Below are 23,869 nucleotides of genomic sequence, written 5' to 3'. Positions count from 1 at the left end.
CGTATCATCCAGAAATTCCACTTCTGGGTATATGACCCAAAAGAATTGAAAGCAGGGACTCTAAAGATATTTGTACATTCATGTTTACAGCAGCATTATTCACAATAGCTAAAAGGTGGAAGTATCTCATGTCTATTATATGAATGGGTGAACAAAATGTGACATATACATATTATGGAATATTATTCAGCCTCAAAAAGGAAGGAAATTCTGACACATGTTAAAATTCTGACACATCGATTAACCTGGAGGACATTGGACTAAGTGAAATAAGCAGGCACAATAAGATGACTGCTATGTGATTCCACTTACGAGTTAACTTTAGTCAACCTCATAGACAGAAAGTAGAATGATGGTTCCCCAAAGCTGGGGGCAAGGGGAAATGGGGAGTGGTTATTTAACGGACACAGAATTTCAGTTTGGAAAGATGCAAAAATTTAGGGAGATGGATGGTGGTGATGATTGTGCACTATTAAAACTGTACTTAATGCTGTTGAACTATACACTTAAAAATTGGTTATAATGATAAATTTTATGTTTTATCACAATAAAAAATTAACTGCAAATGTATTTAGAGGGTGTGGGGGTTGCAGGAAAATAGCAGAGCTGTAAAATTGCTTGGAAATAATGCAGATTTAAATCTAGCAGAAAATGAGATATTGTAGGATTTCTTACTATTGGTAAAATTCACAAAATTGAATGTAATTTGGATTATTATTATTATTTATTTTTTTAATGTTTATTTATTTTTGGAGAGAGAGAGAGAGACAGAGTGAGAGCAGGGGAGGGGCAGAAAGAGAGGGAAACACAGAATCTGAAGCAGGCTCCAGGCTCTGAGGTGTCAGCACAGGGCCTGATTCAGGGCTTGAACCCACAAACTGCGAGATCATGACCTGAGCCGAAGTTGGACGCTTAACCAACTGAGCCACCCAGGCGCCCCTGGATTATTTTGTACTAAATATTCCATGGCTGATTGATTTAAAATTTAGACGATCCGTGAGTTCGAGCCCCGCGTCAGGCTCTGTGCTGATGGCTCAGAGCCTGGAGCCTGTTTCCGATTCTGTGTCTCCCTCTCTCTCTGCCCCTCCCCTGTTCATGCTCTGTCTCTCTCTGCCCCAAAAATAAATAAAAAACGTTGAAAAAAAAATTTTTTAATTTAGATACACATGCATTTAGACAATTATCCATGGTAACTCTGGAACTCAAGATTTATAGTCATGCCCTATCTGGAAGTAAAGTGTCCAGGCCTGAAAATATTTTGTAACAGGAAGAAAATAACATTCTGTTATTCAGAAATAAGGGTCTATTTTTCTTTCCCTCTCTATTCCACAAAGTGTTAAAAAGTCCAATACCAGGAGCAGTTGCCCGATAACAAAAGAAATAAGTAATTTGTAGCAGGTGGTTCTAATTGTGCCCATCGAATCTGTGGCTCAATTGTGCAGAAGAGTGGAAAATCAATTAGCAACTACAAGGTTGGGCACTGGTGAGTGACAGGAGTGTCTTAACTCAAACAGGAAATCAGTAATGGAAGAAAATGATTATCCAGGCTGCTAGTGGACACTTCTGGATTTGAGGAGACTTTCCATCTGCTGCCCAACCTTCTCAGACAAAAGATGCTGTTGAAAAATTTTGTGGTGCATTGTCACTCAAAGAGTAGGGTATAGTGTGAGGCTTTGTTTCTTACCTGATGGAATCTGAATGAATAACAGTTAAGAGCATGGGCCCCTTCCTTTCCTCAACTTGTATTTCCTTTGTTGGAGTCACTGCTTTGGATATAGACATGTTTGCAGGGCCGTGTACATGTGTGGTAACTGTCTAGGAGAGATGCCTCACTGGGGCTAATGGTAGCAATGCAGGATCTTGACTGTTCATTGAGTAGCATTCTGGCACAAAGTCACCTGAGTGGGCCTACAAGGTTGTGGATAGAATGAAAACAAACTTATTTATCCTATAGTTCTGTTGTGGAGTTAGACCATACAGTAGTCAATTAATATTGACTACTGAATATAGTTTATCAAAGAAACAAATTATTTATAACATCTTCTTGTATACAGTTTTGGGGGAAATGAAACCAAGTAGATTTTTTTTCCAGACACTTTATTTGTATGAGATCTCCAGGATTCTTAGAAAATGAAGTATCTGGGGGCCCCTGGCTGGCTCAGTTGGTTGAGCATCCCACTCTTGATTTTGGCTCAGGTCATGATCTTAGGGTTATGGGATGGAGCCCTGCCTTGGGCTCCGTGCACTGAGTATGGAGCCTGCTTAAGATTTAAGATTCTCTCTCTCTCCCTCTGCCCCTCTCCCCTGCTTTCACGCGCTCTCTCTCTCTCTCAAAAAAAAAAAAAGGGAAGGGAAGGGAAGGGAAGGGAAGGGAAGGAAAGGAAAGGAAAGGAAAGGAAAGGAAAGGAAAGGAAAGGAAAGGAAAGGAAAGGAAAGGAAGCATTTGAACGTAAACAGATTTCTGCCCTACTTGGGTCACTATGGCATTATAGGTTATCTGTAATGTCACTTTGAATTTATCCATTTAGTGTGTTCTTCCATCTTCTTCACTATGTTTCTATATTCTACCTCTTTAGCTGCTGGCCTGCAAGTGGCACCAGGACAATAATAACATGCCTTTTATTTCTTTTGTACAGCATGCCAGTGTTTAATATGGTGCCTCTCACAATATAGATATTTAATAAATAATTTTCTAATAAATGCTTGACTATTGCTTTTTTTGCATTGTCTAGATAGTATTTGAAAAGTAATTAGCACAGTGCCAGGTATGTGACAGGTATTCAATGAATATTACACACAAAAAAAAAGGAAAGAAAGAATAAGACATAAGAAACAGGTGAAACAATTAGACAATTTTCTTTAGTGAAAAACATAATTATGTTATAATTAACAAAAGAGTATAGATAGCTTCACTGATCAGGCTCCTGAATAAAGTCCAGTGTTGGCTCACTTACTGGAGGACCTCTACCCCAAGGTGCTTTTGAAATCTTTTGGGTGGGTGAGCAAGTTGAGGATAAAGGCTTCTTTCTGCCTGCCAGCTATTCTGGGGAGGAGGAAGGTAGAACTAAAAACAACACTGGGATACATCAAGGGTGGTACTACTGCTGAAGGAAGGGACTCCTGAGCACAGAATGTTTTGCCAGGCAATTTATTTTGAAACTGCTGTCAATCCAGTCATTGTGTGTGTGTGTGTGTGTGTGTGTGTGTGTGTGTGCGCGCGCGCGCGTGTGTGGGTGTGGGTGTGTGTGTCGGCATGTGCATGCACACGCATTCTATGCATGGTTTGGAGGAAAGACTGGGAAAGAAAATAAGAGGAAACGGGAAATACCGGTGGCTTTGCATGTTGACTTCCTCTGTGGGGAGAGCAGAGAAAGCACATAATTCCTCCTACAGGTTAGACCTATGGGTAAGAGTCTCTAGGTAAGACTATAGTGTCAATTGTCTTGTTTCTGGTCTTCGGTGTATATTTTTAAAGGCAATAGCCTCAGTAAAAAAGCAAATGACTAGCTTTGCAGGTATAGTTTTCCAAGCAACCACAGAAGGGTTCTACCTTGTTTCTGTCTTCAGTTTGGAGGAGTCATTTTCCCAGCCCTCATTGTTCTCCTGGCATTGATAGTGACACTGAGGTCACTTCTGCTGTTGGTACTTTTATTCCCTATTACAAATCTATTGCATATTGCAAATTCTGTGGAGTGTCAAAAGGGCAGTTTCTCTGTTACTATGGAGAAGACACCTGTGAACAGAGAAGTCTATATCTAAACAAATATAGAGCTAAGAAGCAATGGGGAAGCATTTGAAAATACTCCACAGTTTAGCTATACTTACTTTTGTTCTTCAAAATAACCTCACATAACTCACACACATTACATTAAAAACATAGTTTTTAAATAACATATTTCTTTTCCATTATATGCATTTAGATAAAATCTGACTGAATATATATTCAAAACTAAATAATTAATACATCTTTATGGAAAGTAAAAGTCATCTTAAATTTTACTCGGTTACTCAAAAATTGATTTAGGAATAACATTGTGTGATTTAAATTCATCTCAATCAATAGTTTAAATAATTTAATATTCTACTGTACAGTTTAGATTTTGACAAGTTACTGATTATGGCTAGATTTTATCATCCCAGGAGCCCTCCTGTCAAAAAAGTACAGTCATGTCTCTGATAGAAAATTTCTATCTTACCTGTTTGTAATGGTTACAAGTGCAGGAGGACAGTAATAACCACTGGAGGCATGGTCAAAGCTTCGAAGGACAGTGTCAATTTTGTAACAGAATCTACCATGTCTCTCCCATCCCTTCAAAAAGGAAATAGAAAATTAAATACAGAAATGATTTAAACAGCAAAATAGTGTTTTTGTGTATTCTTATTTACTACTTGTACATAACTTCCTTCTCTGACCCACTCAAAACTCAAAACTTGAGTTTTTGTCTTGAAATCTTTGTATTCTACCTGGTAATGCCATTAGCTACAGCCACTTCTATATTTATTTAATTATTAAAACCTGAAAGTTTTAATTAACTGGAAATCTTAAAATCTAAAATGAAATAAAGGAGCACTCACTCAAGATCTCTTTCTCTCTCTCTGTTCAGACTTACAGAGTTTCATACAAATGCTTCCTACAGGATAGTAGAAACCAAGACTGTTGGGTTTGAAGGCAGAGGCATGGGTTTGAATACTGGCTCTACTAGTGTGCAACTTTATATAATCTCTACATGTCTTAATTTTCTCCTTTGTAAAATGAAGATAATAATAGTATCCATGGAGTTGTTCTGAGAATCAAAGGGAGACAATGCAGGCAGAGGCCTTAAATAGAGCCAGGAACTCAATATGAGCAAAGAGGACATATGTATCTAGATAATAGTGTATACATCTTTTCAACTTTGTTTCATATTGCTTATTTCATGTTATCCCACTGAGATTCACTGAGGTTAGAGACCTAGAAGAAGTCACAAGCTAGTGGACAAGCTGGTCTGGAACCCAATTCTGGTGTAATCCGGGATGGTCTTGGGTAGATCATAATGTTTCCAAATAGAGACTGGCTAAATAAATGTATACAATATATAAATGTATATTATATAAATATATATATTACATATACATTTATATATTATATATACACACATAAACATATATGTATGTATTTATGTATGTATATATACACACATATATATGCATACACATAAATATATACATATATGTATATTTATGTATATATAATATATTTATATGTATATATACAATATGTTGTATATATATTTTAAATATAAATAATACAAACATATATAAATATATGCATATATATACAAACAAATATATATATTTGTAAAAATTATTCCTAAACCAACTGGCTAGCCTTTGAGACAGAAAGAAAGCAAGCTTTGGCACTTAGACAAAAATGATAAATGTGTAGTTCCATACCTCCGCCCTGAGAGCATTGAAGGGTATCTCTGTTCTTTAAAATCATACAGTACAGGAGACATGTATTCATTAGTCTTCTATATTTTCACTGAGTTATTTTAGTCTCTTTTCTTTCAATATTATAAAATCACATCACTTATATCTATCTATTTTTATGTATTTGCCAGTTTTAAAATACACTTTATTCTGTGTCTGTGTCATGCCAATACTTGCCAGATTTTGATCAGATATAAAATGACTTCTGCTATATTTCTTAGAAAAGGTCTCTGTCTTGCAGTAAATTAAAGAAAACCTTATTTTAGAACTCAGTTATTTTTTTCAAAACATATTATTAAATGAGGTGTGGATCACAGGAGTTCCACATCCAGCCAGCCACAATGTGCTCTGAACTCACTCCCTGATCTTCTTCCCCATAACCTCATCTGTGTGAGTAATTGACAGCTCCAGCCAGAACCCCCGGATCACTCCAGATGGGGTGGGAGGTTAGACTGCTTTTGTATTTGGAAGGACAGGCGGAGGAAGGCTGACAATTTGACCTTTCTAACAAAGTATTCCTTCTTCATTAGTAGTTTTCAGATCACAGGCTGCTTAGTAAAACCAAAAATCTGAGAACTGAACAGACTCTAGGAAAGGGGGTGGGGGATGTGGCATAGTAATAACCAGAAAAACAAAGGCTCCTTACTACAAGCCTTTGTCCACACAATGAAAGTGGGAAGAATAATTGATTGTATCTGTGAATATCTTTTGTACATGAGGTGCCATTTCATTTTAAATGAAATGATGATGATGACAGTACTGAAACAATTGCTCATATTATACAATCCCCAAAAAATGACTCAGAGCAGGGGGTGGTTTTTTTTTTTTTTTTGCTTTGAAATTATCAAGAAAATTTTCTCCCTTGTGTAGTGCTTTTTACTCCTGTGACTTATTCATTCCATAACTGAAGGCTACAGCCATCACTCATTTTGCCCATTCCCCACCCCCTCTGCTAGACAACCATCAGTTTGTTCTCTGTGTTTATAGGTCTGATTCTGCTTTTTGTTTATTAATTTACTCTTTTAGATTCTACATATAAGTGAAATCATATGGTATTTGTCTTTCTCAGGCTTATTTCACTTAGCATCATACCCTCTAGGTCCATTCATGTTATTGTAAATGGCACGATCTCATCCTTTTTTATGGTTGTGTAATGTGTGTGTGTGTGTGTGTGTGTGTGTGTGTACAACACATCTTCCTTATCCATTCATCTATTGATAGACACTTAGGTTGCTTCCATATCTTGGCTATTGTAAATAATGTTGCAATAAACATAGAAACATATCCTTTCAAATTAGCATTTTTGCTTTCTTTGGGTAAATATCCAGTATTGGAATTACTGGATCATGTGGTGTTCCTATTTTTAATTTTTGAGGAACCCCCATACTGTCTTCCACAGTGGCTGTACCAATTTACATTCCCACTAAGAGTGCATGGGTTCATGAGGGCTCCTTATTTTTCCCACATCCTCACGAACACTGGTTATTTCTTGTGTTATTGATATTAGCCATTCTGACAGGTGAAGGTGATACCTCATTGTGGTTTTGATATGCACTTCCCTGATGATGAGTGATGCTACACATCTTTTCATGTATCTGTTGGCCATCTGTATGTCTTTTTTGGAAAAAATGTCTATTCAGGTCCTCTGCCCATTTTTAATCAGATTATTTGGAGGCCTTTTTGTTTGTTTGTTTGTTTGTTTTTGTGTGTGTGTTTTTGGTGTTTACTTGTATACATTCTTTATATATCTTGGATATTAACTCCTTATTGGATGTACCATTTCCAAATATCTTTTCCCACTCAGTAGGTTGCTTTTTTGTTTTTTTGATTTCTTTGTCCACTGTGGAAAAGATTTTTATTTTGATGTAGTCTTAATAGTTTATTTCTAATTTTGTTTCCCTTGCCTTAACAGACATATCTAGAAAAATGTTTCGACTGCTGATGTCAGAGAAATTACTGCTTTTGTTCTCTTCTACTATTTTTATGATTTCAGGTCTCATATGTAGCTCATTAATCCATTTTAAATTTATTTTTGTGCATGGTGTGAGAAATATTTTATAAGTTGATTTTACACATACAGACTGTTTAGAGAAGTGCAGTGAAGCAGTGGGCTAAAGGAAAGGAAACTTTTGAAACCACATTCACAGATTGATTCATAAAGAACTTAATGAGAGTTTCACCATAAAGTTAGAGAATGGGATCTGAACTCCAGTTTTACTCTGAACCTTAAATACTAGTAATGCTGGCCAGAAAAGGGAAGCTGTGTACAAAAGTTTGAATAGAAGATCAGTTCTGTTTTTGCTGTGTAAGGAGTTAATTTCCTTTTCAACACAAATACAACATGTTGAGTTGCTTTGAAAACCACAATAAGACAAATATTTTTTTTCAATATTTCTGATCAGCTATAGATCAGTGATCAGCTCTAACTTCAGGAACTGTAATCATTAGATAAAATGTTTGGTAGTATGTCAGCTATGGCATAGGTATTGTTGACCTAAAGTAGGAAGAGTAATTCATATGTTTACACTGATTACTGAATAAAATGCAGTTTCTTGGAAAGATGGGTCATTGCCTCATCGAAACATAAATACCTGGATTAGAAGAGAAAATATTTAAGAATTGCATAAAAATCCAGGTTTGGGAAATTTTTGAGATGCATACAAATATCCAATATTTAAATTTAATTGTTTAGTGTGTGTGTGTGTGTGAGAGAGAGAGAGAGAGAGAGAGGCAGGGAATGAATGTGTTGAGAACTTTACTCAAGGATACTGAATATATTTGAAGAAATTTAAAACATAACCTTCTACCTTTTAATTTTAAACCTGAAGTGTTATGTATTTTTTATTACTTTAAGTACTGAGAATAATTATGTTAAGTACCAAAAATAATTTATTAGTTAAAATATTAAAGTATTTTTATTATCTCTTTCCCAACTAATAAATATATTGCAAACATGCACTTCTCACCATTACTGTATTCTATTCAAATATTTAACTTTAAGATGAGTGAAAAGGAAGTCAGGAGTCTGAGTGAAGAAGTTCACTCTCCATCAAAGGAATGCATTTTTTTTTCACTCTGACAGTCCTCACTGGGAGACTATGAAAACCACCTGTGAGATGGGGCATCACATGACAGTCATTGTTTGTACAGATGGGATAACAGGACCTTTATATTTTTTATTTCAAAAGAAAAGTAGTTTAGGTTGAAGAGGATGGCAAGACAACAATCTTTGCAGGGCTGTAAACCCTTCATATGCTCCCAGCTGATAACTGCTTGGTTTGTTAAAAGTAGCCCACAGTCAAAAAAAAAAAAAAGGGAGGGAAGGAAAGAAAGAAAAGTGATAGGGAGGGAGGGGAAAGAAAGGGAGGAGGGAGCAAAAGTAGGTATGAGAGGGAGACATTGTTTAAATTGCTGTTGCATAAATTATTCTAGTTATGCATTCAATACACCTAAATGTAATGTTAACAGCACTTACCTTTTGACAGCCTGATTCAGTGTCAGAAAGGACATGACCTGCTTTCTTACAAACGTAAAAAAGTGTTTCTTCACAATTTTTAACTTTCCAGTGCCCCTCCTAAGGGGAAACATGTTACAAGATGGATGAATTAACTTCATTATTGATGCTGATAGGCAACATCAGTTATTTTCTTTTTTTAAAATATAATTTATTGTCAAATTTGTTTCCATACAACACCCAGTGCTCATCCCAACAGGTGCTCTGCTCAATGCCCATCACCCACTTTCCCCTCTCCCCCACCCCCCATCAACCCTCAGTTTGTTCTCAATATTTAGGAGTCTCTTATGGTTTGCCTCCCTCCCTCTCTGTAACTTTTTTCTTCCCCCTTCCACCCCCCCATGGTCTTCTGTTAAGTTTCTCAGGATCCACATCAGAGTGAAAACATATGGTATCTGTCTTTCTCTGCCTGACTTATTTCATTTAGCATAATATCCTCCAGTTCCATCCATGTTGCTGTAAATGGTCAGATTTCATTCTTTCTCATTGCCAAGTACTATTCCATTGTATATATAAACCACATCTTCTTTATCCATTCATCAGTTGATGGACATTTAGGCTCTTTCCATAATTTGGCTATTGTTGAAAGTGCTGCTATAAACATTGGGGTACATGTGCCCCTATGCATCAGCACTTCTGTATCCCTTGGGTAAATTCCTAGCAGTGCTATTGCTGGGTCATAGGGTAGATCTATTTTTAATTTTTTGAGGAACCTCCACACTGTTTTCCAGAGCGGCTGCACCAGTTTGCACTCCTACCAACAGTGCAAGAGGGTTCCCGTTTCTCCACATCCTTGCCAGCATCTATAGTCTCCTGATTTGTTCATTTTAGTCACTCTGACTGGCATGAGGTGGTATCTCAGTGTGGTTTTGATTTGTATTTCCCTGACAAGGAGTAATGTTGAGCATCTTTTCATGTGTCTGTTGGACATCTGGATGTCTTCTTTAGAGAAGTGTCTATTCATGTCTTCTACCCATTTCTTCACTGGATTGTTTCAGTTATTTAAATAAAAAATATGATTAATAATAAGTGTTTCAGTATGGGGTAATGAGTCAGGACCTTGTGTTGTAATTAGAAGAGTTGATACTCTCTCTACATGAGAGTGGGAGGCCCTGCTCTCTCCAGCATGTGAGCAATTACAAGATGCGAAATCCCAGAGTGGTGGATAGGAGGGGAGGGGCCATTAATGTTTCTTGATAGTGTGCCAGGCTTAATCTTGTGTGATTTTCATGTATAATTTCAACATTTCTGTGAGGTAGGCATTATCATTCCTATTTTAAAGGTAAGGTTTAATACTTTGCGCAAAGTTTTATAGTCAGTAAAACTGGAAACTAGGATTTAATACCAGGCTCAGCCTAGATTTACATTAAGCTGCTCTCAATTTTTCTTTTAAAAAGATGGGTTAGAGCAGGGATTCTCAATCTTTACTGTGCACCAGAATTATTTGAAAGGATTACTAAAGTGCAGATGATGGGGCCTCATGATCAGTGTGTCTCATTTTACAGGTCAGGTAGGACACAAGAATTTGCATTTCTAACAAGGTTTCAATTGATTGATGCTGCTGGTCTGGGGACCACACTTTGGAAACTATCCTCGTGACCAACTGAGACTGCTGCTTCCTTTCTTCAACCACTTCTAAATATTAAGCGGAATGTTTGCTACTTACATATATAAACCTAATGCTGGGGAAATGCCTGGAAGCTACCATGAATCACCCTAGATAACATTATCATAGATGAACTTTGTGCTCAAGCCATAATGTCCTTCTTTATCACTAAGTTTCCAAAGCCCCACCCCATTTCTTCTTTATATGACAGGTAGATACTTTCACATCTTCTAGTTCTGCAGATAGCTGCTCAAACAACCTACATTAATAATGAAATACAATAACTGCTAACAGATTAAAATTTTATCCTCCCAAAGGATTTGTTAACACAAATCAGACCTTTAGGCTAAAACCACACAATTCAAATTTTAGGTGGTATCTCAGGCATGCAGGTTTTTAGGGGAATATACATACTGGGTAGGAGGCTGACACCTTCATCTTACAGAGCAGCCCTATAGCCCACCATCATGGAGTCTTCTAGCAAGCCATCCAGTTAAAGGATACTGTTAGGCCTACTGTATTTGCTTAATAACAATTGGATGGATGGATGAATGGAGAAAGTTTCCTAGGCTCTCACATTCAAATTAGGCATCAACCATGCTTAGGTAACTTGTTAATTACAATAATCATATTCATGTTGAGTTCTACTTCATGGGAATGAATGTTACTTTTTATGCATTTACTATTTAAGGAGCCACTAAGCTGCCATAAAGGAGGACCCAAAGTATCACACTTACAGCAGCATTGTCCTGACACATCCTATAGTATTAATACCTGTTCTTACTCTCTTAAAAATAATTTATGTTCAAATGTTGGCTCCTGTTCTGTGAACTTGCTAAGTGAAATAACCAATGTCTGTCAAATGTAAAAGGAGAATGTCAGTAGGAAATGAAGGTCATCTTAATTATCTCAAAACCAATGAACCAATAAAGCGTCAAATATTGTAGAATAAACAGTGATGGCTTTCAGCAGAGTTAGACGCAAGATAAACATTTAGAGAGGTCATTGTTTGTCCCTTTTCAAATGTGACTTGAGAACTACCTTGGCATTTTAATTGTAACTGAGCATATCTATAACAACCTAAAAGGGGAAACAATGAAATGTGCCATCAAAGTAAGTGCTTAGAAATTTTCTATGTTTGGTTGGTGCCATTACTTTGTCCAGCTACTTAAGTAACGTTTAATTAACTGCACTTGACATGGTGTCCTCCTGGTGGTAAGAAAGAGTGAGAATGCCTACCAAATCCTAATGACTTAAAACTCAGCCAGTGAGTTTAGTAACTATCTGATCAAAGGATTAAGTCTACTTTAAACATATAATAAACCCTTCAAATGACTTCGGATTAAATCAGATGTTTTAGATAAATGAGAGATTAGGGCATAGCAATAAGTGTGATGTTAAGGCCACCAGGACCATTACATTCTTGTGAGGAAAAGAGCAAGATTTTCCATTGATTCACAGTTTTCAATGAGGTTACACACATTGTAGAAATCCTTTTATGTTAATAGGATAATGGAGCTTAAAAATCATCAGTCTCTAGAGTAATTTCCTGACACCTCAGATCTTCCCCTTACATCTTCACCACGGTGGTCAATGGCACCATCATCCACAAACATGGTGGTTGCTCAAGCCAAAAACCTATTCCTCTCTCACCCCACATCTACTAGCAACAATTCCTATCCTCCAAGGGATCTTTGAATTTCTCTCCTTGTCTCTATATTCACTACCCCAATTCAACACTGAAGTAGCCCCCAAACTGGTTTCTCTGCTTCCATTTTCTGTCTTTCTCTAAGCTGCTCTCTATGTAGCAGCCACAGTTATTTTTTAAAATGTAAATCAAGGGGCACCTGGGTGGCTCAGTTGGTTGAGCTTCTGACTTTGGCTCAGGTCATGGTTTGTGTGTTTGAGCCACAATAAAATAAAATAAAATGTAAATCAAACAATGCCCTTCATCTCCTTGAAGTCCTTTTGTCATTCTATACCAGGACTATAAGCTTCACATTTTTGCATTCTTCCTGCCCCCTCTCCTAGGATCCCCTCAAGCCACACTGGTCTCCTTTTTGATTATTAAACATGGCAAGCCTTGGCCGGCCTTTGAGCTTTTACACTAGTAGCTGTCCCCTGGCTGGAATGTTCTTCCCCTGCTCCTCCAGAGGTTGTTTTTTTTTTTTTTTTTTTTTAAGTTCTAGCTTAAACATCACCTCTTTGGAGAGCTTCCCCTGACCGTTCTGTATGAAGTAGCAGCCCCAACCCAGGTTGTTCACCATCACATCACCTATCTCCTCAAAGCTATGATCGCAACTATAATTACCATGTTTCTCCTGTGTGTGCATGTTTATTGCCTAGCGTAGAAGCCCCAGGAGGAGTAGGGACTGTGCCTTGGTCTCTGCCACAGCCCACATCCCTGATGCAGGTGGCCCTCAATACAAATCCAGCAAAGTGAGCACTAAACAAACAAATCAACTTACAGATTGCTCTGCTGAGACACATAGTTGGCTTCTATTTGGAAGAATTTGGGGCTCAAGTGCGTGCCAATTAGTAAAGGTGACTGAAGAGCCATTGGACCATTCAAAGGAAACTGGAATTTTATTGCTGCTCAAACCAATCCATGTTTCTGATGCATTTTCTGTAAGTGAGAAATGTAAGCTACAGGAATCCTATTAATGCAAAGGAGATAATGCACCAGGCCTGTTATAAATGATTTCTTCTTTATTTTTTCATGTGATAAAACCTTTTAAGTCTCAGTATAAAATATCTACTGAAACCTGTTCCCCCTATACTATCCCATCTGCTTGACTCAGACCTTGTAAGTGGGGCAGAGTATGAGCTAAAGCCAATGCAAGGACAAAGCTTAAGAGCAAGTCAGATTGCTGGGACTCTAATTAGTTCCTGCTACTGTCTGAAAAGTATATTTGATCAGTATGGTTTTGCTTTTGCCTAAAGGAAAAATAGGAAGGTCAATTGGATTAGGAAAAGGACCTTTAAAAGAAAAATCTTTACAATATATTTTTTCTTGACTTCTCTCTCTCTCTCTCTCTCTCTTTTTTTTTTTTTTTTGCCATGGGAAAAAGAGGAGCAGAAACTCTTAGAAGCATTAAAATGGGAGCAATGGGGTTGCCAGAAAAGTAAATAAAGTTTGACAGCCCAGGTAAGGTGAAAAGACCCTAGGAGGCTGAGAGAAACGTTCAAGTGCCCCTATTGAGACAGAGGCAGCCACAGGATTCTTTTAATCTCAAATGCAGAAGGTGAGAAAAAGTGACAGAGAGGATTTTTGTTTTTACTCGAAACTAAAACCTAACTTCCAAAAGGTCACCAGTGTAGACTCTGTAGATTTTTTTTTTTCATTAAAAAAAAATTTACTCTAACTCAGTGATTTCAATGTTTTTCAGAAGAATTCCATGTCAAATACAAGACACAGGGGGAGGCCTGCTCTGATGCACGGAAGGTGGGTGCAGGCCCAGGAGCTCAGAATTCCTGAACCATGGCACACAGCTTGAAAACCACCAAACCTTTCACTGGCTACAGTTATTAAAATCCAATTATTTATCTAAGGAATTCCATTACTACTTAGATCACATGACCATAGCACATGACTGCTATCTAGTGGCCATAAAGCTAAATTACAGGTTTAAGTTTCATGTTTTTTTTTAATGTTTTTGGAACTTCAGATATATATACCATAAATCATCACTTTTACATAGCTTAACTTCTTTTCAACTCCACTAATAAAGATAGTGACTACATTATATTTCATACCTCTTAGTTCAAAGACATGTGGCACTCACCATCTCCAAGGAGGGTTATAAGAAACTCCACCTGTGCTAATGAAGCAATGTTTATTAATGTGCTGTTGTCAGACTGGCAAGAATGCAAAGCTTCCTTCCAGGTCTTTTTTTCTTTCTGAAGTTTATAGCAGTTACGATTATGGGGATTCCAGCCAGGCTCACAGTAGGTAGTGTAATATTTCCAAGCATCTTTTTCTTTTTAAAACAATGAAAAACAACGTCATTTTCCACAATTTTTAACATGTTACTTGTTAGCCTTAATAGAAATTGCCATCAATATATGATTATTTTAAAAATTTGAAAAATAGAGACATATGAAACAATAACATATAAATCATCTACATCTTCAGAGTTGAGAAGGATTCACTATAGGATCTAGATCTAGATTGAATGGATCTCAGTGCTTTATTTTACAGATGAGCTAAGGTACAAAGAGGTAAGGAGACTTGGTGAAGGTCATAAGCCAAAGTGAACCATCAGGGCTAGATGTAAAATTTAGCAGTCAGAGTTCTGCATTTAGAAAATTTTTTTACACCAAAAATGAGTATTATGACACACAATATAAATGGTATTCCGAAGATTTTATGTACAATATGTAGATATTTATCCTCAGCTGAAAAAAAGCCTGAAATTCTGGTTACTTCCTCCAAAGCAGAGTTGACAAATAGCTTTCACCTTTAGGGTATGTCTGAGTGTCTGTGTTGTCCTTCTGGGTTCATATGGACCCTGGGTTAGACTTACAGAACAGTTCCAGGATGCTTTGGCACTAATAGGGAAGGCAGTGGTATGCATATGAACTTTTGGCTCTCCCTTTCCAGAAGCTTGTCCCCAACCTGGTAATTAGCATTTTTACTTTATTTTATTAACTACAACTGAGTGCCTCCCTTAAGCACTAATTTAGTTAGATATAGCTCCACTGCTATTTGGGAAATGAGACATTGTTTTAAAATTGCTCTGGGATGCTGAGCGCAAATGATATCTAAATATTTAGATATCATCTACCCCAGTGGTTTTCAACCAAGGGGTCATAGAACCCCTTTTGAAATTAAAACCATAAACTTTGCTCTATGGGTAAGATAAAAAGATAAAATAGAAATTTCTCTGATTGAAGCAGGGTGGAGCCAAGCAAAGAACCTTCAGATCCCAGAAACAGTTTGAAGACACTGGACTAGGTCACTGAAAGAATTTGTTAAACCTGAAGCAACGGCAAAGAATCCAAACTAATTTAGCTTAATTACCCTCATTTGTGGTCTTTGGGCTTCAATTAGTAGAACCTTAGAGTAAATAAAAGAGAAGAAAAGAAGGATGGCAGGAGGGCATAAGAAAGAAACGAGTAAGAGAGGAAGAGATGGAAGGGAAGGACATAAATAGCGATAGCAATTTCAGCATGTTCTTGACATAGTGAAAACTCTACATAAAAAAATGGCACCATGCTTCCCCCCCCCCCAACACACCCTGATTCCACCATTCACTTAGGGTTAGCCACTTAAAGGAAAATGAAAGTTAACGTCTGATTGTAAGGAATAATATTTAAAAATGATAATTCTAGGGGCGCCTGGGTGGCTCAGTTGGTTGAGCGTCCGACATCGGCTCAGGTCACGATCTCGCTGTCAGCGAGTTTGAGCCCCGCATCGGGTTCTGTGCTTCCAACTCAGAGCCTGAAGCCTGTTTCAGATTCTGTGTCTCCCTCTCTCTCTGCCCCTCCCCCACTCATGCTCTGTCTCTCTCTCCCTCTCTCTGCAAAAATAAATAAACATTAAAAAAATTTATAAATAAATAAAAATGATAATTCTTTTTATTTTAAATCTGGAGTTCCTAATTATGCTGGTCATGATTCTTCTAAATATGGTTATGTTTTTATGTCTACTTTCTGAGTTAAGACATTAACTCCCACAGAAACTAAAAAGAGCCAGGAGACCTTAAAAACAAATAATTGGGCTTTAGGTATTAGATTGTAATTAGGTAGTATTTAAGTCTTAGTTGCACATAAAAGTTTGTATGTTATTTTGAGGAGGATGGTTATAAGAGACTCAGAGTATGGTAGGAGATCAATGAAGTAAAGAATTTTATAAAACTGTGTTCTAATTTATATTTAATTTCTAAGGTAACCATCATTAAAACTCAAAACTAGACTAGAAAAGGAAGCATATCTTGTTTTTCTAACGCAGAACAACTCAATTAAAGAAATTAGAAGAAATTAAAGAAAAAGCAGCAGAAATTGTCTTCTATGCTTAGGTCCTTTGCTTTGGTTTTTAGTAAAAACCTAAATGCATTTGTTAAATTCGTGGTGCCTTTGGAATAACAGATATTATCTGCTTACATATTTTTATTCATGTAACTATAAAACCCAGCCCTAGCTGCTTAAATTGTGAATTACTAGCAAAAATGTAAATGAATTTGAATACATTGAGATGACAAGTAAGCAACTCATAAAGCCAACTTAAAGTAAAATCACTTACCAGTCACTTCTTGATCACTGTGGTTTAGATACTTTTTACATATATAAGGCAAGGTGGACCCACAATCCCGACTCTGCCAGGCATTTGGCATCAATGAATTCAATGTTCCACAATGATACTCAACAAATGGCTCAAAATTTATTTCTGAAAATACAGTGTATGTGTGTTTAATGTTAGAGGCAAAAGTGGTTAGTTTAAAATATATTGATGTCATTTTATTTATTCAAGTATGATATATTTGACATATGTTAAGTGTGGTGTTTTAGCATCAAGGAGATAGCCCTTCTCTGGCATGTGTGACAAATCCTAGAAGATGCTATATTATATCTATGATTTTGCAGTTGAAGTCCAGACATGACAATGAAATGATTTTTCAAAGATAGCAATAGCTGATTTTGTTTTAAAGAAATATTTGCAGTTTGTTGCTATTTTTTAAAACAGCTGACTAGAGTCTTGGCTCTAAACCAACCCTCCTGCAACCTTGGAGAAACAGCTTACCTTCTTGACCTCCATTTTCTTGTCTGGAAAAGCTTGCCTTATAGGAATTCAGGCAAGCTTAAAAATGTTTATAAACCACTTTTAAAATAACATGACTTCTATATGTGTGGGACATAGCTGCTGTGTAAGGCTGTGGGATAATGCTACCCATCAAAGGCACATAAAACACTGCAGGTACCTGGGTTCCAGTTCAGATAGTTGAGCGGCGTTCTATCAGACCACTGCCAGCCAGCATTTTCATCCAGTTGATTCAGACCTATCCACATTTCCACCGCTTCACTGCCCAAGTGCTCTAAAATGAAGAGAAAAATAAGAGTTTGAACACGAGGAAACAAACACCCCCCTCCCCACAATGATACAATTCTTTCTTGTTTTCTCATTCCTGAAGGATATAGTCATAAATGAATTGCAGTCAATGACAGAGAAGGGTTTTAAGTGCTACTAAACCCCACTCTGATGCTTCAGAGTAACAAAGTCAGGCTCTGGCATCTTGAGAAACACCGCATTCTTATAAAGGCTCACTAACAGCAGTTCTTGAGCTGTGAAGGGCTTAATCTAAGCATCCAGAAGTGCTGCCTTTAAAGGATCATCAATCCACCCAAGAGTGCATGGTTGCACATCTGAGACCATCTGATTTGCATGAACTCATGCAATTAAGGGTTTTGGATGGGGGAGGAGGAAGTGTCCAGAAGTCCACTCCAGAAAGTGCCCCTCTGTCTGTCCTCTCTTGCTATGTGTTCCTGGTAGCAGCTTTGGCTTGGAGGCTCAGGACTGCAGTTTGCTGAGGTTACCATAGGCTCCAAGTAAGGGGAATAGGAAGAAGTGATGTTAAATCTGTATAATGGGTATATGTGTGTGCACATAAAATTTTCTGTATTTTTCAATATTTTTGAAGTATTTCACAGTTAAAAAATTAAACAATGTAAAGAACTTTTTTTATCGGGATCTAGCAAGGAAGAGAAAACATAATTATTGTTAGTGAATGGAGACGAGTCCTCAAATTTAAGAAGGTATGCCAAAGCAAGCAGCAATGGGGGTGGGGTGGGACGGCTGTCCAGTGTGAGAGCCAGTAGGAGTTGTGTGACTAAGAGGAGAAGCATAATCCAAGGGACCAGAGTATCCAGGCAGGCTGGAGCCATACAATGTTGCATCTTCAGCTGGGATTGGGAGAAGGCTTTCTGTCAGGCTGCCTCTGTGGCCCCTGCTCCCAACCGCTGTGCCATAGCTCCTCACATTTTAATTTAACCCCATTTTTGTTAGAGATGCTATGTATAAACATGTATATTGGTATGCCTATGCTGAAAAACATGGTCCAAAATTAGAGAATTAGGGGAAATTTTTCTTTGGTTTTTCTTTTGTTACCTGAATTAAAAAAATTATTCTAGAATAAAAGAAAATAAAAGAAATAAAAATAAATAAAAGCCAGCCCAAAATGTAGAAGGCGAACCAGGGAGAAGTATGTAATGGAAATTAAGGGATGGATATTTTTGACTGCATAAAAATATTATATAGTTGTTTAAATGATGCTTTTAAAGTATTTAAAATAATTAGAGATTTTACTGACATTGAGAGTAAAATGCAACCTACTAAATTAAAATATTAATAATATTTCTGAATTTGGGGATTATGGCTCCCCAAAAAGAGAATGGATTCACCAAACTGATCATGTACAATGCCAAAAGGAAAGCCACAATAATTTCAAAATGATCTACACAGTGTATATTATAGTTTATGATTATATTTCAGTTATTTTGCTTTAAAAAATAAAAGAACTTCCTTTAAAATCCAACAAAATTTATTATAGGATACATTTTAAACAAGTCTCAGAAACTTAGTAAAAGTTGATTTCTCATCAGATCATGGAGGTAAAAAAAAATAAAAGAGACAGAGACTCAGTGAAAGTGACTAATTTTGTGACACTCTCAAATGTTGCCACTTAATCTTTTAATATATAAAAGGAAGCACTTTTCTCTTTGTCTTATGGTTCATCTGTATCAGAACCCAATATATTTGAACCAGATGCAGGGGACTGAGACTGAGGCCCTGGCAGGTAAGACTTGTGTCAGGAAAACTCATGGTTTATGCTGGTAGTTTCAGAATAATTACTAATCGCATCCCCTTTTATTCTAAAAAGAGTCTCAGTTTGAATGATCAATTGTATGACCACCCCAAGTATAAACACCAGTGTATTCACATAATAAATGAGTCAGCAGCATCCTCTGTGATTGAACATTTCAGTTACATGGTGGAAAACTGGAAGAACTTAACCCACTTAGGAAAGAGAAAAAATGGGGTTGTAATTCTGAGACCCCAGAAATCCCTAAACAGAAACAGCATACCATTCACTGGTCCCCCCTTTCCAAATTCCTGCGGCATTTACACAGAGTCTCTTTCTAACGTCATTTTGATTAGTCCTTTCAGTAACACTATCGGATTAAATAGTGGGCATTGTGATGACAGGAGGCGGCATGGAAGATGGATTGACAAGGTAGAGAAATTTTCCCATTTCATATCAGGGCAAATGCCAAGCAGTATTTTCAAATAACCTAATTAAAATATTAAAATATTAATTATTCTTATCTTAGAGGTATTTCAAATACCGTCTGTGCAGTTGTTTTAACAATACACACAAAAATCATTGGGTAATTTATAATGTGTGTTTAAGGTTACAACAGCTGTTTATTTAGCTTTACGACTACATTGGCTCACAGTTCTGTAATAATGAACTCAAACCTAAATTATTTTGGATATTTCTTGGCATTTGTGACAGCTTAGATAATTCCTTATAACTATTAATGTTCACCAGCAATTAGCAAAAAACTAGACTATTCTCATCATTAAAAAAATACCATGGTCAGAACAGGGTTCTGTCTTTATGAACAGACTTCTGTTTTCCTAAACAATCCCCGAAGTCTAATTATAGAATTGTGGTATTTAAATCAAAGTCTCTGACATATCTTACTTCTTTAATCATTATTCAAGTTTGATGAGTAAGTCCAAACCTTCTTATTAGAAATTCTGACAGTCAAGATAGGTAACAAGTATAATTCATAAATGGTATGCAAAATTTTTCTGTAAAAACCATTACAGGCTAATAATGATATTAGAAACTGGTGTTTTCCCTGCAATATGACTCACTGAAATCAGTTTTGATCATAATTTCCCACTTTTGCCTGTCTGTGGGCAAAAGGGGCAAATCTGCCCTGTTCACGCATTTGTTACGTTCCTTCTGGAAGGTATTGATGACTTTCAAAAGCTTCCTCTTCCACCCAGTGAATCCACTTCCACAAACTTGTAGAGAAATAATTGGGGATCTATGCCCAAAGGTAAGTGCAGGGATGGTTTATAAGAGCAACAAATAAATAAAAACAAAATAAATAATTTTACCTATCTATCACTATCTAATAGTAGGGGGTTAGATAAATATATTCTTGGTAACCTATAATACTAGGTAACCATTAAAAACCATGATACAGACCTATATTTATAGACATGGGCAGATGTTCATTATATGCTGGTGCATGAAACAAGCGTATTATCAAACCGTGTGCATAGGTGTTAAATGGTTAACACACATTGAGTGTTTGTTATTTTCTAAGACTTCATCTGCATCATAACGTGTAATCTGTACTGCTAACAAGTAGCATGGCTATTATTTCCATTTGATAGGGGGGGATTTGAGGTACAGAGAGGTTAGGTCACTTGTAGGAGGAGCTCTGCTAGTAAGTGGTAGAGGCAGGAGTCAAACTCAAGCATACGGTTCTCTGGTTCCTGCTCCTAACCACCATGAAATAACTGCCTCCTGTATTTATTCAGTACTATTTTCCATAGACACTGTATATGCATGCATGCCTTCACATGTTTTGGGTTTTGTTTTTTTTTTTTTTTTTTTTTTAGAAAAACATGATTGCTCCTGGATTATGGAATTATGGGATACTTTTCTATCTTTATACTTGAAATTTGAAGAATATTCTAGGGGTGCCTGGGTAGCTCAGTCAGTTAAGCATTCAGTCTTGATTTCAGCTCAGGTCATGATCCCAGGGTCATGACTCCACGCTAAATATGAAGCCTGCTTGGGATTCTCTTTCCCTCTGCCCTACTCATGCTCTCTCTCTCTCTCAAAAAAAAAATTATTCTAGAATAAACATGTACTACATGTGCAATAAAATTTGAAAAAAAGCATCAGAAACTTATGAGTCACTAATTTTGTGATATTTTCAAATGTTTCTAAAATTTTTTTAAAAGCTGTGTGTATACATCTACAAACATATTTAACCTATAAAGGAGAAGTAAGAGGAGAGTTTAGGTGATAGGTAAAACCCAAGATCCAGCCTTTTAGCATAACTCTTTGACATATTATTGTCTTATACTGTTAGTTAATATGTGTGTGCTTTTGCTTTTCCAACTAAATTTAAGTTCTTTGTCATGTAAGAGAAGGCCTATGTACCTATGCATACTGACTGACAGGTGAGATTTTGTTTAATTAATAAAGGACTTAGGGGTGCTTGGGTGGCTCAGTCGGTTGAGTGTCTGACTTCAGCTCAGGTCATGATCTCACAGTCCGTGGGTTCGAGCCCTGCATCGGGCCCTGTGCTGACAGCTCAGAGCCTGGAGCCTGCTGTGGATTCTGTGTTTCCCTCTCTCTCTGCCCCTCCCCTGCTCATGCTATGCCTCTCTCTGTCTCAAAAATAAATAAAACATTTAAAAAATTGAAAAAAATTAATAAAAGACTTATTCATTAATAGCAGCTGAATAGCTAAGATCTCCAGCAGAGCAGGAATCTGTATGTAAGTTTAGAAGTCTCCCAGATCCACTTTTAGAGCTGCAAATTCTCCGGGGTCCCTTGCTGGGGCTTCAATTCCTCTTCTCCAAGGGAGAGAAAATAAAGAATATATGCCCAGGTGCAAATGGAATGTCCCAGCATACAGGTCACAATTCTGGGTGTGAGTTGGCACCATATTAATAAAAGAAAAAATATTTTTAAGGGACTTTTTATTTATTCAGAATATATTTTTGCATACCTGGACATAACTGTTAACAAATCATTTTAATTGCATTAATATCAGTGTGCATCATCCCCCTACTTACTCCTTATGAAGTTTTCTTCGTTCTCATCTGCAATACTTAGTAAAGCTCCTCCTTGCATCTGGCATGAAGAATGTGCTTCACTCCAGGAAAGAGAGGAAAGCAGGTTGAATTGGTAGCAAATGTGTGAATTGAGATCCTTCTCCCAGACAGCATCACAACCCACTTCTGCAGATGCTGAAAACAAAGTCCATTACAACATTAACTATAATCCTATTTTATATAAACAACAAGGTATTTTTCTAAAATGAATTTGAATGGAATGATTCCAACTTCAACCTCTAAAACTTCAGTGCCTTATTGATTCTTCTTTACGTCTTTATGATGAAATATACATTGTTATCCCACTGGCACTTTATGGTTCAACTCTTTCAAGATTTCAGGAAATTCAAGAAATTATCAATAAAGAAGGTCCAATCCCTTCTGGGAAAATAAGAGAAGGCATTTTTAAAAGGAGGAAATAGATGTGAAGTATTTGTGAAAATAACATCTGAGTTCCTTAAAAAGCAGTCATTTAGAGCTTTATACTGAAAGCATTTAAATGTTTATTTGAGACACATGCAAATGTTGTATCAAAAAGCCTTTTCCCCCAAATACCAAAATGCTAGGTGGGATAAAAGAGATACAGTTGAAATATGAGTCTGAAATGAACATAAGTTTTTAAATGAACCCTGAGAACAGGAACACTGATACTCAATTTAAGATAAAATTCTTTCAGCCAAAAGGAAGAGAAGTAAAATCCACTTGTGAAACATTGCATAGTATGCTTAAAAGTAAATTTAATGAAGTGTGAAATGTGGATCTGAAATCTAAAGTTTACTGAAATAACAGAAAATAAAGACCTACTTTGGGTGATTTTGCTAAAATTTTAAATCAATCCCCAAGATGAACTAAGCAGCCATAGTGATGACCTGAAATCAAATTCAGCCAAAGAATTTGAAGAAAATGTGAAAATGTAGAAAATGCAAAACATGTTACAGCATGAGTGTAACTGATGGACAGGCAATCTGCTAAAATCTAGAACATTATTTCCCAAAGTGTGATCCACAGAGTAATACAACTTCACAAGCTCTTTAAGAAGAGCTGGGACATAATGCATATATAACCTCCAAGTTCAAAATGTACGATAGCATAGAAAAGGCTCTGAGAAGGTCTGTAGTAAAGAAACAGCTCAATTTTAATTTGGTTATACCTCAAACTTACTTAACAATGAAATCTTTTTTGTTTGTTTCTTTTCTCCATAATACTTAGATGGTTCCCTTGGGAATGTGAAAATTTGTTTTCATGTCTGATTACAATGTGCTTTCCCCAGAACTGAGTTAGTTAAGTAGACGTTATTAAATCACATATAACTCTAAAGCTGTCTATAGAGTCTTCTGACTGATACATGAATTTATAGAAGGATCCATGATTGAAGGAGGGCAGAAGAGAAAGCTGTCATCAAGTAGGGGCA

At 36.7% G+C, this 23,869-nt stretch overlaps 1 protein-coding gene across 3 annotated transcripts in view; it reads right to left on the bottom strand.

Annotated features, from left to right (window-relative positions):
• PLA2R1 (phospholipase A2 receptor 1) overlaps nucleotides 1-23,869 on the bottom strand; it is a 119,714-nt gene that overhangs the window by 61,792 nt on the left and 34,053 nt on the right. For 2 of the 3 annotated variants that reach the window (XM_053908334.1, XM_019457474.2), the window contains exons 4-10: nucleotides 22,420-22,593; nucleotides 17,510-17,623; nucleotides 16,834-16,977; nucleotides 14,375-14,569; nucleotides 13,058-13,215; nucleotides 8,945-9,043; nucleotides 4,197-4,309 (exon numbers count right to left, since the gene is read on the bottom strand). In XM_053908334.1, coding sequence (XP_053764309.1) covers nucleotides 4,197-4,309; nucleotides 8,945-9,043; nucleotides 13,058-13,215; nucleotides 14,375-14,569; nucleotides 16,834-16,977; nucleotides 17,510-17,623; nucleotides 22,420-22,593 — 997 coding nt within the window. The remainder of the gene's footprint in view (nucleotides 1-4,196; nucleotides 4,310-8,944; nucleotides 9,044-13,057; nucleotides 13,216-14,374; nucleotides 14,570-16,833; nucleotides 16,978-17,509; nucleotides 17,624-22,419; nucleotides 22,594-23,869) is intronic. The other variant, XM_019457485.2, reaches the window with a different exon arrangement.

The sequence above is a fragment of the Panthera pardus genome, unplaced genomic scaffold, assembly GCF_024362965.1.
Source record: "Panthera pardus isolate Hobbes unplaced genomic scaffold, ASM2436296v1 HiC_scaffold_10, whole genome shotgun sequence".
Classification (NCBI taxonomy): Eukaryota; Metazoa; Chordata; class Mammalia; order Carnivora; family Felidae; genus Panthera; species Panthera pardus.
Note: the sequence above shows the minus strand (reverse complement) of the source record. Positions and strands in the feature narration are given on the sequence as shown.